We start from the raw sequence: 14,987 nt of genomic DNA, 5'->3' as shown, positions 1-14,987 counted from the left end.
GTCCAACCCCCGTGCCAAAGCAGATCCACCTAGATCAGGTCACACAGGAACATGTCCAGGCAGGTTTTGAAGACCTCCAAGGAAGGAGACTCCACACCCTCCCTGGGCAGCCTGTTCCACTGCTCCGTCACCCTCACAGTGAAATAGTTTTTTCTTGCATTTAAATGGAACTTTTTATTCCGTTCCAGCTTCATCCCATTACCCCTTGTCCTGTTGCTACATACGATAGAAAAATACGATGGAAAAAAGGGATGTCCCAATCTCCTGACATCCACCATTTATATACTTATAAATATTCATGAGATTCCTCCCTCAGTCTCCTCCAGACTAAATAGCCCCAGATCCCGCAGCCTTTCTTCAGCAAACTTGCTGAGGGTACACTCTGTCCCCTCATCCAGGTTGTTGATGAAGATGTTGAACAAGACTGGCCCCAGAATCGATCCCTGTGGAACTCCACAGGCCTCCAACTCAATTCTGTGCCATTGGTCACCACCCTCTGGGCTCTGTCCTTCAGCCAACTCTAGATTCACCTCACTGTCCACTTATCCAAGCCACACTGCCTGAGCTTTCTAATGAGGATGTTATGGGATACAGTGTTAAAAGCCTTGCTGAAGTCAAGGTAGATGACATCCGCTGCTCTCCCCTCATCTAGCCAGCCAGTTATGCCCTCATAGAAGACTATCAGGTTGGTCAAACAGGATGAATCCATGTTGACTCCCCCTGATAACCGTCTTTTTCCATATAAGTTGTTGGGGAGGTGAGGAAAAACCATGGTATTGTTTTTGTTTATAAAGCAGGAAATTCTAAACTGGATATATTTTAGATCCAATATACAGTAGTGTTGTGTTTTTCAAGCATATCTTGATTGCCCTGTGTGGAAAATCCCTGTTGCTGAGTGTTTCTTTTTGTGTGACTTAGTAGCAACAAGATGAATGTTGGCTGAAGAGGGATGGACACAGATGACACTTTGATATTTTAGAGTAGTGTATCTTACTCTTTCAGAGAGAATCACAGAAGGGTAGGCATTGGAAGGAACCTCTAAAGGTGATCTAGTCCAACCCCCTGCCCAAGAAGGTCCACCTAGATCAGTTTATTCAGGTATGTGTCCAGGCAGGTTTTGAAACCTCCCAAGAAGGAAACTCCACACCTTCCCAGGGCAGCCTGTGCCAGGGCTTCTTCACCCTTACAGTGAAGAAGATTTTCTTGAAGTTTAAATGGAACTTTTTGCGTTCCAGCTTTTGTCCATTACCCCTTGTCCTGTCACTGGACACTACAGAAAAAAAGTGTTGTCTCATCCTCTTAACATTCTTAAAAGTATTTGAAAGGTGTATTAATGAGATCCCCCCACAGTCTCCACTTCTCCAGGCTGAACAGTCCCAAATCTTTCCTCATAAGAAAGATGCTCCAGTCCCCTCAGCATCTTAGTGGCCCTGTGCTGGACTCTCTCCAGCAGTTCCCAAAACTGGACACAGGACTCCAGATGAGGCCTCAACAGGGCAGAGTAGAGGGGGAGCAGAACCTCCCTCAACCTACTGCCCTCACTCTTCTTGATGCATCTCAGAATGCCATTGGCCGCCTTGGCCACGAGGGCACTTTTTCAGATCAGGACACAGAAGCAATGAATTAATTTAAGGTTACAAGAATGTAGTTAATTTATGTGATGTAGACTGGTGGGTTGTCGCAGATCTAATTAGCAGTGATGACTGAGGCAGTAACTGAAGTTAAGGGAGGAAAGGGTGTCAGTTCCTGTTATTTTTAATGCAGATAGTGCATGCAAAAGAATTATTACTTGTTTTTCCTCCTTTTAGATTCCTGCCTCTGCAGTGGAGATGCCTGGATCAGCAGATGTGACAGGATTAAATGTTCAGTTTGGAGCTCTGGAGTTTGGATCAGAGCCTGCACTCCCAGAGTTTGCATCAACCAGACAGGCAACCAACAATAGCTTGTACTCAAAATCTGTGAAGTGCATGTGAGTTTCCCTTGTGCATTATTACATATCTTCTTTAGGGGGCCATGTTTATGCCAAAAACATCAAGGCACGGTTAGTATGTAATGGGAGGGGCAAATATTATGACTTGTAAGGCTCTTTTCTGTGTATGACATCTTGAAGGAGAAATTTCATGTCTAATGACAATCAAAATCTCCCTAGATGGGGCTATGTGAAGCTGGAGATGACATGTATGTAAATAACTGTATAATAAGCTACTCTTTCTAGAATTGCTGTCTCGTATTAGGTTGATTTTCAAATGTATTTGAGGATTTGTCCCTTACAACTCAAATTTTTCTACTTTTGATCCAGGAGAGATGACCCTTGTATGTGTGTGTTAGTAGATTGGCACCAGGTTACAGATCTGATGGTCCTGTGCGATGAGAAAAGAAGCCAAGCTATCAGTACACAAAAGCTCTTACTGAAATGCTAAAATAGCCAATGATAAATGCTAGTGTACCAGTAATATTTTTTTTCTTCCTTATTCAAAAATTGACTTCAGTAAAAAGCTTCATGAAGTTAATTCAGAAATACTCGAAAAATGAACTTTCACATAAATTTCTAGTTCTAGACATTATTTAAGCTGTTTAGAAAGTGAAACACTCCTGCATGGGGTTTTTTCCCTCATTGTATAGTTCATTTCATTAGACTACTGCTGTAACAGGATGTTTCTTGTCATATAGCAAACTTTATGACTAGCTATTTTAAAAAGAGAGATTATGATCATTAATTTGTCCTTTGAGAAGGTAGAAATTACATGACTAAAAAGTGCTTGTGTGTAAACTCTTGTTTTAGTTGAGCTGACAGGAGGAAGGTGAATGGTGCATAGCACAGTTGATGGTATTGAAACATGGACTACTGGAGACCCAAGTAAAATTATGGGTTTTTTTCATTATTAGATTTTCTAGCATAAGTAATGTAGATTCAACTGCATGTTTAAGGTAGTTCTAGATAACTGTATAGGAGATGATATTTTCATGAAGGTGTTTGAGATATTTGCCAAGATGATCACTAACTTTTACTTTTTCCAGTGATCCTTTGAATACCTCTTTGCCAATATCCAATACAGTACAGGAGTCCACCTACACAACCTCTGCCATCACCTCTTCCAGTCTAACCTGCTCATCCCAGAGTATTAGCCCAGTAACAACAACTTCCTCCTATGACCAGACATCTGTTCATAGTAGGATAGTGTACCAAAGCTCCATAGCTCCATCTGAATCAACCCATGTTGCTGTTATGGTGAGTGAATTTCAGAAATAAGACCTTGAAAAAGGTGAAATACTCTTAGCCATGTTAGATTTGTATTACTCTGCCATGTTAACACTTTTAACTAAGCCAAGTGGCATTTTGAGTCCCAAGTCCATCTCGTTATTTGGTTTTGCTTTTCCTATTTTATAGCCATTTTTGGCCATACTGTATTTGGGGATAATAAATGTCTCTGGATTTTATGGGGTTTGACATCTTGAATTGCTGTTTGGCCTTTTTTCTTAGTAACACTTAATATTCTGCTTGAGTTTCCTCAACAGAGGATGACAGAGGATGCAGAGAAGGCTGAACTACTGAATGCCTTCTTTGCTTCAGTCTTTATAGCCAAAGCTGGCCCTCGGGAAGCCCAGTCCAGCAAGGATAGTAGGATGATCTGGACAACAGTGGACCTTCCCTTGGTAGATGAGGAAGAGGTTAAAGACTTGTTCGCCAAGCTTAACACTCATAAGTCAATAGGTCCTGATGGAATGCATCCAAGAGTGCTGAGGGAGCTGGCTGATGTGGTTGCTAAGCCGCTCTCGATAATTTTCGAAGAATCATGGAGGACAGGTGAGGTGCCTGAGGACTGGAGAAAGGCCAATGTCACTCCAGTCTTCAAAAAGGGCAGGAAGGACGACCCAGGAAACTACAGACCGATCAGCCTGGAAAGGTGATGGAACAACTCATCCTGAATGTTGTCACTAAACATATGAAAGAAAAGATGCTTATCAGAGGGAGTCGACACAGATTCACCAAGGAGAAATCCTGTTTGACCAACCTGATAGCCTTCTATGAGTGCATAATCGGCAGGCTAGATGAGGGGAGAGCAGCAGATGTCATCTACCTTGACTTCAGCAAGGCTTTTGATGCTATCTCCCATAACATCCTCATTAGAAAGCTCAGGCAGTGTGGCTTGGATGGGTGGAGGGTAAGGTTGTGATCTACCCAGAGAATCGACAGAACCCAGAGGATGGTGATCAATGGCACAGAATCAAGTTGGAGGCCTGTGGCCAGTGGAGTTCCACAGGGATCGGTTCTGGGGCCAGTCTTGTTCAACATCTTCATCAATGTATGAGGGGACAGGTCTTATTAATATTTATAAGTATATAAATAGTGGATGTCAGGAGGTTAGGGCATCCCTTTTTTCTATCATATCTAGCAACAGGACAAGGGGTAATGGAATGAAGCTGGAACACAAAAAGTTCCATTTAAACATAAGGAAAAACTATTTCACTGTGAGGGTGAGGGAGCCCTGGCCCAAGCTGCCCAGGGAGAGTGTGGAGTGTCCTTTCTTGGAGGTCTTCAAAACCGGCCTGGACCCATTCATGTGCAACCTGATCTAGGTGGACCTGCTTCTGCAGGGAGTTTGGACTAGATGATCTCTAAAGGTCCTTTCCAACCCCCACCATTCTGATTCTATGTTCTCTGTATGTAAATATTAGTCATGGTATTTTTCTGCAACTTGACAGTTTTTTTCCAAAGATGTATTATTTATTCCATTTATATGGCACCTATCTAATGGATCCCAAACTGCTTGTGGCCCCTCCAGCATTACTCTTCTGTTGGATTTAAATAGCAGTGGGAATTAGTTTCATGTTTTATTTTAAAAAGCATAGGGAAGAGAATCTAGGACAGAGGGAGAGCCTCTCTTGGGAGATTCAGAAGTGCCTCTTTTTGTATATGTAGATTTGTTTAAAGAGCATTTAATTTATTAAATGTTTATGGAACTTTTGAAAGCTTGTAAGTTTTTTACTTCTGGCCTTTGTTACGTAATGACTCGGTCACGCTTGTCTTCTAGCTCATGTACTGGTGAGGATCTAGCAATGCTAGACCTAGCAATTTGTGTACTCCAAAAAACAACTGATCCTTTTCAAGTCTTGTCTTTTAACTTTTACAGTTAAAATTGTGAGTTTCATTAGATCAAAAGCACAACCATTTCTTACATGTTAATGGAATTCTTTCTTTCATATTGGTGTGAATCTGAAGTTTGTTACATACAGTACATGGGAAAGTCTCCTGCTGAGGGGTATAGTATGGGCAGTGTATGGGATTCTGTATGTTCAGAAGACCTTGCACTTGAAACAACTATTATGTGGTTTTGTTAAAGGCAATAAGAATTAATTTTTGTCTTTTTTGTCTTTCAATTTAGAATGAATATAGAGTTTTACATGAACCATGTTTGATGTGTGATTCGATCTGAAAATTTGCTATACCTCTAAGATGATTTTTTTTTTCTCCTTCATTTACAGAATGGGCATAATGGTGTTAGAACACAATCAACTCTTGACAGTAAGTTTACAAAGCTTGGCAGTGCACAGGACTTTCTGATCTTTCCTTTTTACTTGCTGTGTGCACAACTGCAGCAGTGACAGCTAGTTTAAGGTTTTATATTGTACTCCCTGACTGATTTTTGGCTGACCCATTTGAGTTTATTTTGTACTTGCATAGGATACACTGGCTTCTTGACTAAACTTGAAGATGAAAGCAGCCCTATTAAATCTACATACTGAAGCAGCCTTAGAGAAGCTGCATTAGTAAAACTTCTTAGAAAATCTGCCAGGTCTCAGTTGTCAAGCTGCAAGTAGCATTTAGCTGTAATCAAAGTCACGTTCTTTGAATGCACTTCTCACCCAGTATAGTGCTACTTATGCCCTGTTAGGAGACTGTGATGAAAAAGGACTAACATGCTCCCTCTGCCAAGTAGCATAATAATAATAATGCAGTCCAGGCTTTACTCATATCTTTATCTTAGCCTGTTTCTAAGGTGGTATTTTACTTGTAGCACCCCTACATCTATCTTCCTGGAGGTAAAATAATTATAATACAGTATTCATTCTTTTTACCTTTATTTGCTGCTCTGTGTTGTAGTGGTGCAGGCAATATTCACTCAAAGACATAGAGAGTCTAAGTAATGCATGTGTAGAGACATACACAGGCAACATAGTACAACCAACAGACTTGACTCAAAGCCACCCTTCCTTTGCTAGCTACCTCCTTATATGCTGCTCCTGCCCATGAGATCACCCAGGGCCCAATTGATTAACTTGCAGCACCTGTTTCTGAAGTAGCTTGCCAGCTGCATTAACTTATCCCTACCATCTTTATTCAAGCTGGCTGGTCCAAGCTACATTTGTGCCTACAATTCCCCCCTATTTCTTTTTTGAACCAGCCAGCCTTTAGCAACACATTTCAAAATTAAAGGTACATGAAGAAAACATATTTTTACCCATGGCCATGAGTTTACAACAAAAGGTCAATAACAGCTACATCGCTGAACAATACAATACAGAAATCCATAAAGTCAAAATAAACATAATCTGCTATGTGTTGCTAGGAGGGACGCACACTGGCAGGAAGGGATGAGTTCTTGGTAGCTCCACTGATATTTCTTTTTCCTGATGTAGTTCTGGTCTTTTCTTCAGATCCTTTAGCATGCTGATCTCTGAACATTATCTGCAAGATGGAAGTATCTCTTCATCCGTAGAAAATACACCATTTTTGCTTTCAAGTTCCCATTGGTCGTCTTAAGTTCTTCAATTCCTTTAATGCAATACAGACAGCTGGAGGAATTTACAGCAGCGTATGTGGTGCCACAGTTGCGAGGGTTTACATTTTAATAGAGTGATGGATTGAGGGTGGATCACTTGGTTCTTTCCTCAAGATTGTTTTTTCTATTGGTCTTACAGTTAAGTCCTTTCTGTTGATGTGGCTTGATCCATTTTGCCGGAATCCATCGGGGACCTTGATCTGTAATGACACAAGCATAGCCTCTTCCCCATGTTAACAGATCTGCAGGTCCTTGCCACTCTCCAGTAGCAGGATTCTTATACCAAACTTTAGGTTTGTCAGTAAAATCCAAATCCCGACTCATTTGGGCAAAGTGTGTTAATGCCAGTGGTTCATTCTGGTTTGCCACAATTCTGAGATGATTCATTGTATAAAGGGCTTTCATTAGTCTATCTTGAGGGCTCACCCCCTCTTCCCCCGTTTTTTGTTTTTCTAGCAGGCCTTTTAAAGTTTGATGTGTACATTCAATAATGGCTTGACCGGTGGAATTTCCTGGGATTCCAGTAGTATGTTTAACACCCCATAAGTTCAGAAACTTACATGTTTTACTGGCTATGTATCCCAAGCCATTATCAGTTTTTATCTCTCTTGGAACACCAGGGACTGCAAAGCAACTCCTCCAATGTCTTATGAAGTCTCGAGAACTGTCGCTTATTAAGGCTGTGGCCCAAACCATGGCTGAATAAATATCAATAGTGACATGTATACGTTTAAATCGCCCAAAGGGAGCATAGACAGTGATATCCGATTGCCATATACCTAATGGTGCCAGACCCCTGGGATTGACTCCTACTCCTAGGCCGATCTGATTCTGGCATGCAGGGCATGTGGAAACAATACCCTGAGCATCTGATATGGTCAGGTCAAACTGCTTCGCCAGCATTTTCGCACCTTGGTGAAAATAATTGTGCAATCTTCGGGCTTGAGAAAATTTGTCAATTATTGGTCTCATAGGTATCAATAAAGGAGCTGCCACTATCTTGTCAAATATTTCATTGTCAACTGATAGGCCATCTTTTAAGCCCGAATGGCTTCGAATATGTCCAATATAATAAGCAGTTTGACGTCCATTTATCTGATGCCAGAGCCACAGAAATAAGTTATACAAATTCTGATTAGAGATTTTTTTCGACAACGCTCTCTCTAATCGAGTGATGGCATCGACCACATAGAGGGAATCAGAGATGATGTTTAATGGGACGTCTGGCCATTTCTTGAAAGTTTTAACTACATCCATTAACTCCAGCAGTTGAATTGAGCTGCCTGGGGAGTGAACAGTTAGATTTTGCCATTCTCCATTCTCCCGCCAAACCACTCCTGCTTTGGCTTGGATCTTACTCGTGTCAGTAAAAACAGTCAGGCCTTTAACGGGTACTGCTGATCTCAACGGCTGGTCTTCCATTTGAAATTTAACAGAAAACAATTTATGGGCCGGATAATGATTATTTATAGTTCCTGGATTTGACAATAAGGCCCACTGTAATTCATCAGATTATTGCAGTGCCCAGTTCAAGAACTCATCTGTGAGAGGAACGAAAATGACGTTTGCCTCAATCCCTGCTATTTCCAGCAGATGTTTCCTGGCCTTAACTATTATTTTCGCAATTGCCTCTAGCCTTGTGGTAATTGTTTTTTGCAAATTATATGGCAAAAATATCCACTCCAAGATCCTCAATGGGTCTTTTTCTACTGAATCCCATTGCATCAAGACTGCCATTACATGCTGGTTTTGACTTATCACAGCAATGTTAATTGACAAGTCAGGATCATATTGGTGACTGTAGTTATTGACTATCTTGTTTCCTATTTTTTCTATTGCTTGCATTTGCTGCTGGGACAGTTTTCGCGCACTACTGAGTTTTCAGCTGAGTTTTCAGTTTTCATTTGACAGTTTTCAGCCTCTACTGAGCCTTTTAACAAAGGCATTTGTGGCACAAGATCCTCATTCGTGATACCACATATGGTTTGTACCCATTGGATATCACCTTTTAGCTTTTGAACATCATTTAAATTAGCAATTTCTGTTTTAATTGCCACCTTCTGAGGATAAATGCGCGCATCGGTGATAATATTACCTAAATATTTCCAAGAGGCGTGCATTTGTACCTTCTCTGGCACGATCACGAACCCGGAGATGCTTAACTGTCGCTTCACTTCTTGTAGAATCTGATACTGGTCCAGGTCTTTTCCTGCAATCAAGATATCATCCATATAATGGTAAAATAAGACACAAGGATATTTTTTGCGCATAGGTGCCAGCACACCAGGCAACATAAATTTGACAAATAGTTGGCAAGTTCTTCATTCCCTGAGGTAAAACAGTCCATTGATATAGTTTTGCTGGCTCTTGTTTGTTAATAGATGGTACTGTAAAAGCAACCTTCTCACTGTCATCCTCATGTAGGGGAATTGTGAAAAAACAGTCCTTTAGGTCAATCACCAACAGGGGCCATTCTTTTGGAAGCATTGCAGGAGAGGGTAATCCTGGCTGTAAAGCACCCATGTCCTGCATCACTGCATTAACAGCTCTTAGATTATGTAACAGCCTCCACTTCCCTGATTTTTTAGTAAAAATTGGTGTATTCCATGGACTAGTGGATGGCTTAATATGAGCTTTTTCTAATTGTTCATTTAGTAATTCATGAATGTGGGCGAGCTTTTCTTTGCTTAGCGGCCATTGATCAATCCAAACTGGTTTATCTGTGAGCCAGGTTAACTTCAGGATTGGTCGCTCATCAATGGCCGCCATTAAAAATTTTCATTTGACAAACAAAAGCCCATTTGGCTTAAGGCATCTCTACCTAAAAGCCAAACTGAAGTGTTCATTACTTAGGGTCTAATTTGCACACATCTATTCTCTTCGCCCTGTATGCATACCAAAATCAGGTCTGTGCTAATTTTTGTCATCTGCATTCCTCCTACTCCAACAACAGGGATGTCTAAATTCTCTAAAGGCCAGCTTTTTGGCCAATAGGATAATGGAACAATGGTAACATCTGCTCCCATATACAGTAACGTATTCTACCCAACCATGTGTTCACCATTTGGATGTTGGAATACTACTGTCTGACTGGGCTTTCCCTGTGAAAGTGGCATTGCCAGTCTTACCTCAGGTACTCCAGTGGATCCAAAACCACCGTCTCAACACTTACGACTTCCTGCAAAAGGAACTTTAGCTCTGAAAGGAACCAATTGAGCTATTTTAGTTCCTTTAGGTATATGAACTGGTGGCTGCCAAACTTTAACCGTTATTCCAATATTTCCTTCATAATCCGCATCAATTACACCAGGGAGCACAAAAATACCCTGTCGAGAGGCCGATGACCATCCTAAAAGCAAAGCACTTAAACCATAGCCAAGGGGTCCGTTAGCGTTAGATGAGATAACCGTTACCTCCGTGTTGTGGATGGTTACATCTACTGCTATTTCCACATGCACTCCTGTGCTTCCTGCAGTGGCTGATCTGAGGCCATCCAGGCAGCTGTTGATGTTGAAGGGCATTTTTGTGTCATTGCGCTCGCTAACCCATTTCCCTTAGGCATTGTATGTCTGGCCACTCAAGAACGGCACTCAGTGGCTCTATGTCCAAACTTGCCCCATCTGTAACATTTACCATTAAATCTGCCATTGGACCCAGATGGTCTGGTGGAGCTGTTTGTCCATACCAATGGTCTGGACCGACATTGATTTTTCATGTGTCATATTTTTCCACAGTTAAAGCATTTTGGCCTCCGATTTCCTTTGTGAGGTTGAACTAAAGGTTTCAATGCTGTTGCCATAGCTTCAGCTAAATGTGCTGACGATCCTACCCTAGAGCAGGCTTCTATCATGTCGACCAAAGTTGCTGTCCACAGGAGAGCCTGCAGGATCTTTTTGCAGTCATGGTTAGCATTAGCAACTGCTAAGTGTAACCCTATTTCCTCCTTTACTTCAGTTGACATGCTTGGTATACAATCCAGAGCTGCTCTTAGACAGTCTAAAAAGGTCATCAAAGGCTCATTAGGTTTCTGTATAATAGGTGTATATGAGGGAACTGGCACCCCCATGTCAGGGACGATCTTAAACGCTTGACGAGCCAGCGTCTGTGTTTCCTGCAAAATAGCTTCATGCAGCTTCATGTACCTGAGGATCAGCAAACAGTCCTTTTCCTAATATCATATCTGCTGTGACAACTCGCCACGGATCTCCCTATTGTAAGTCCATATTTTTATTACTGCCACATCAACTCTTTTTTCCCATTCAGACTCCCATAGTAATACCTGAGTGGGCTTCAGGAAGGTTTCTGCTAGCTTCTGGCAGTCAAATGGAGTCATTAATCCACTGGCGAAAATATGATCCAATAACATTTGAACATATGAGTTGGACAAGCCATATTGCATTACTGCTTTCTGGCCTTCCCTTACCAACTTCCAATCCAAAGGTGCCCATTGTCATTTTCTTTGTGCTACTATTACTGGAAAGGCTTGTGGAATAAATTCTCCTTTGATTACCGCATCACGTATGAGGCCTCTCCATTTCTTAGCCAGATCATAGTCATCTGGCTGGGGGTCTCTGAGCACTTGGGGGGATGAAACTTTAATCTCTGGGTTGGTTAACTCATTAATTCGTTCCAACAGTTGATTAGCTGTTGCTTTTGGCTTTTCCATCAGTTCCTCCAAATGGGCCAAAGTCTGTTTCATATCTTCTCTGTGTCGTATTAATTCTTCCTTTAATAATTGTCTTTGTTGATCTTCAACTTCACTAGATGTTGGGGGTGGTGATGGAAGAGGAACACACTCAGGGATTGAGGAGCTCAGGGGCAATGGCATATCCACAGTGTCATTTGTAAAACGTACCTTTCGTTCTCTGCCAGGTACTCCTTCAGACATAGCAGAAGAATGGGATGGGGCAGGATGGTGAAGGGTGGGTGGGAGGGAAGGAGAAACAATGCACGTATTCGGCTCCTGGAATGGTGCTCTAGGGGGTTCTGGGCTCACATCCATGCTCTCCTCTTCTAGAGGTGGAGCCGAGGGTATTACGACATTATCCCCTCCGAAGAGTCTCTTAGTATTTTCTTCTAGAGGTGGAGCCAAGGGTACTATAAAGTCACCACCTCCAAAGAACCTTTTAGCATCTACTGGGAATGCAGATGGTACAGCAGTTTCTGCTTTCATAGCAGCAGCACGCTCAGCTTCTAGCTGGTGTATAATGGATGATACCAATTTACACAAGCCAATAGTCAACATGTCTCCTAGGTTTTCCCAGTGTCCCTTTTCATATACTTCTTGCGGGGAAACAAAGAGACCTACTTCCTGTCCCCATCTTACAAGTCTTAGCAAATCCTCTCTTTCATAATTGAATCCTTTCTCAGCAAGGATATGCTGGAGAGTGTCAATAGGATTTTCCTCTTTGCTTATCATTTTTCCCATTTACTCAGATCACTTGCCTTTTCAAGCAGGAATCCAAGTGCTTTTCTGCCAAGGGTTCTTAATCCAACCAATTCAGCAAATCATGTCAGGGTCACCAAATGTTGTAGTGGTGCAGGCAATATTTACTCAAAGACATAGAGAGTCTAAGTAATGCATATGTAGAGATGTACAGAGGCAACATAGTACAACTAACAGAGTTGACTCAAAGCCACCCTTCCTTTGCTAGATACCTCCTTAAATGCTGCTCCTGCCCATGAGATCACCCAGGGCCCAATTGATTAACTTGCAGCACCTGTTTCTGAAGTAGCTTGCCAGCTGCATTAACTTATCCCTACCACCTTTATTCAAGCTGGCTGGTGCAAGCTACATTTGTGTTTACCCTCTGTGGAAGTTTTCAAGGGCAGCAGTGTGAATAAACATATTTTGGAACTCTAGCATTTCCATTTTAGATCTGTTCTTTTTTTAAACATCTCTTCAGGTAGGTCATTAGTGGAGCAGCATTTTTTCTTCTTCTGAGTAGAAATAAGCTTGGGTATTCAGACCTTTAAACAGTGTTTTGTTAGTACCAAGTTGAATTTAAATGAGCAGGAGGAGTGTATATGCCCAAAGAGATACCACTTGAAAGACTGTTATATTTAAAGATAACTTTTCTAGTGGAAAACTTTCTTACTCTTGTTTACAGAATTGGTAAATGATATATGAAATTCACTACAAGACTTGTCTCTTTACTATGGAAAACAAAGATCTGAGAATTCTTGGCAATTTCAAAATTATTTTATAACGACTTTTTTAGTCCCTTTTTCTAGGCCAGTTGAGAACACTTTTGTTTTTTTCTTTATCTCAAGCACATGAGCTTGAATCAGTCCTTCTTCCACATATCTCATGCATCCAAATGACTTTGAAATTCTCTTTAAAACTTTTGGAAGTATCGACCTTTTCTTTTCTGCATGTGCTGATAATATTCTTACTTGTTCACCTCTTCTCTTTGCTCTTTTTGTCCTCTTAATATCCAGATTTCATGCTTCCTAAACCCTTAGCAAGCATGACCGATATAATTCTGACCCAAACTACTTGTCTCTTGGTTTTCTTTGTCTTGCACAATGTGTTTGGGCATCCTGGAAGGAGTTTTAATGAAGGTGGTGATTCTGTGCATTGAGGATGTCATCTCCTAATTCAAGAAGGGAACTCTACTTTAAATGTATTGAGTTGTAAATGTTATTTACTTTTATATGAACCTTGCCAGGAGGTAACAGGTGATACGCTTGTCACCTTCGTAACCACGTTTCTGTTTGTTGCTTGAATTTCTTTCTCTGTCATCAGTTACCCTCATACTTATTGCCAAGGCCAAGACCTCTTAATTTCTGTTTGCATAACACCCAGTCCAACAACCTGACTTGGGTCATTTAGTGAGGAAAGCAAACCAATAATGTGAACAAACTGTAGCATGTTATTTCCAATCTTGTATCTGGCTTTTGGTGGGTCACCATTCTAAAACTGCCTTCACGTGCATTGCAAGTTAGTGATGATCTGCTGGGTAGTTGCCTCTGGTGTGGTATGGAAATGTGGCCCAGCAAAACACAGGGCTCAACTCTTGAGTTTTATTGGTGGGTGAGGGCCTCTAATTCTTTATATTATCTTTGCAGGACAAGAGCTAAGTGTAGAAACAGCTGGGAATTACATTGGGCAATAGAGTCATTCAGTGTCTTATTACAGTATAGTGATCCTTTGGAAAGGCAATTTGTAGTAAACAAGTTTAACTGTAGTCTAAAAAATAAAATTAAAGCTAAACACTTTTTGTTATCTAGGTCAAAGTAAGTTGATATTTGACAACTTGTTAGCCATTAAAAATTCTTAATGTGATGTTCTATTGTGGCCTTTTATTGAGGCTTCTTTTATTCCTACTGCATTACACATTTGACTGAGTACTACAAACTGGTGTTATATGTACCTTTTTACTCAGTAAGACCTCAGTCTTGATCATCAAAGGTTGGAATGAAGAAGCAGAGTACAAGTAGATTTGTATAGTGTCTTGAAAAGCGCCAATGGCTGATTTCAGAACCAAATTCAAGGAATTTTAAAATGAGGGTTGACTTGTGAGCAAAAGCCAAGTGGGAGGTGAAGCGCAGAAGACTGTAATTTACAACATGTGTAGCAGTGAAAATTACAACTCTATTGTAGGTGAAGAGCTTAAAGGGGAAAAAAATTACTGTATTTTCCTTAATAACCAGATTGCTTGATACTGTTACTGGTCTTAATGGTCAGGTTTTTGTAAACCAAGAGGAGAACACTACTGTGTTCCTGAATCCAGGCTGGGATGTCAAGTATGCTGGAATTTGTCTTTGAATGCCTCTTTTTAACTTATTGCAGCTATTTCATCAGTTCCAGTGCCTAAGACAGAGCCTTCTCCTTCACTACCTTCTGCTGGTTCTCTGCCTAGTGTGGTATCCACTGCTGCTTCACTTCTGCCTTCAACATCGCAGCATGTGGTAACATTGCCCAGCTTGCCACAGTCGGGTGATTTGGCCAGCAACTCACTTTCCCAGTTAAGCAGGTACCGTAGAAGTCATGATAAACAAATGGGTTCAGTTTTGGGGAAGGAGCAAACAAAGGGTGATTGCACATAGGGGGCTGTCAGACACCAGAGTCCCCTTTTCTGAGGTGAACTAGAAATAGGAGAGCGATTCAAAGAACCAGGTGCTTCTGGTTGCAAAGTATGAGCTCTGGGCTGCCTCTTAATGATAGAGCAGCTGCTGCCCTCAAGTTTTTATGGTATAGAA

The 14,987-nt window shown here is 41.3% G+C and overlaps 1 protein-coding gene across 8 annotated transcripts in view; it reads left to right on the top strand.

Annotated features, from left to right (window-relative positions):
- Positions 1–14,987, top strand: part of LOC133628520 (ubiquitin-associated protein 2-like) — a 135,153-nt gene that overhangs the window by 98,390 nt on the left and 21,776 nt on the right. For all 8 annotated transcript variants that reach the window (XM_062016801.1, XM_062016798.1, XM_062016797.1 and 5 more), the window contains 4 exons: positions 1,809–1,969; positions 3,019–3,229; positions 5,485–5,524; positions 14,578–14,761. In XM_062016801.1, the coding sequence (XP_061872785.1) occupies positions 1,809–1,969; positions 3,019–3,229; positions 5,485–5,524; positions 14,578–14,761 (596 nt within the window). The remainder of the gene's footprint in view (positions 1–1,808; positions 1,970–3,018; positions 3,230–5,484; positions 5,525–14,577; positions 14,762–14,987) is intronic.

Source organism: Colius striatus, chromosome W (assembly GCF_028858725.1).
Source record: "Colius striatus isolate bColStr4 chromosome W, bColStr4.1.hap1, whole genome shotgun sequence".
Taxonomy (NCBI): domain Eukaryota; kingdom Metazoa; phylum Chordata; class Aves; order Coliiformes; family Coliidae; genus Colius; species Colius striatus.
The sequence above is the reverse complement of the archived record's forward strand: the minus strand, read 5'-3'. Positions and strand labels throughout refer to the sequence as shown.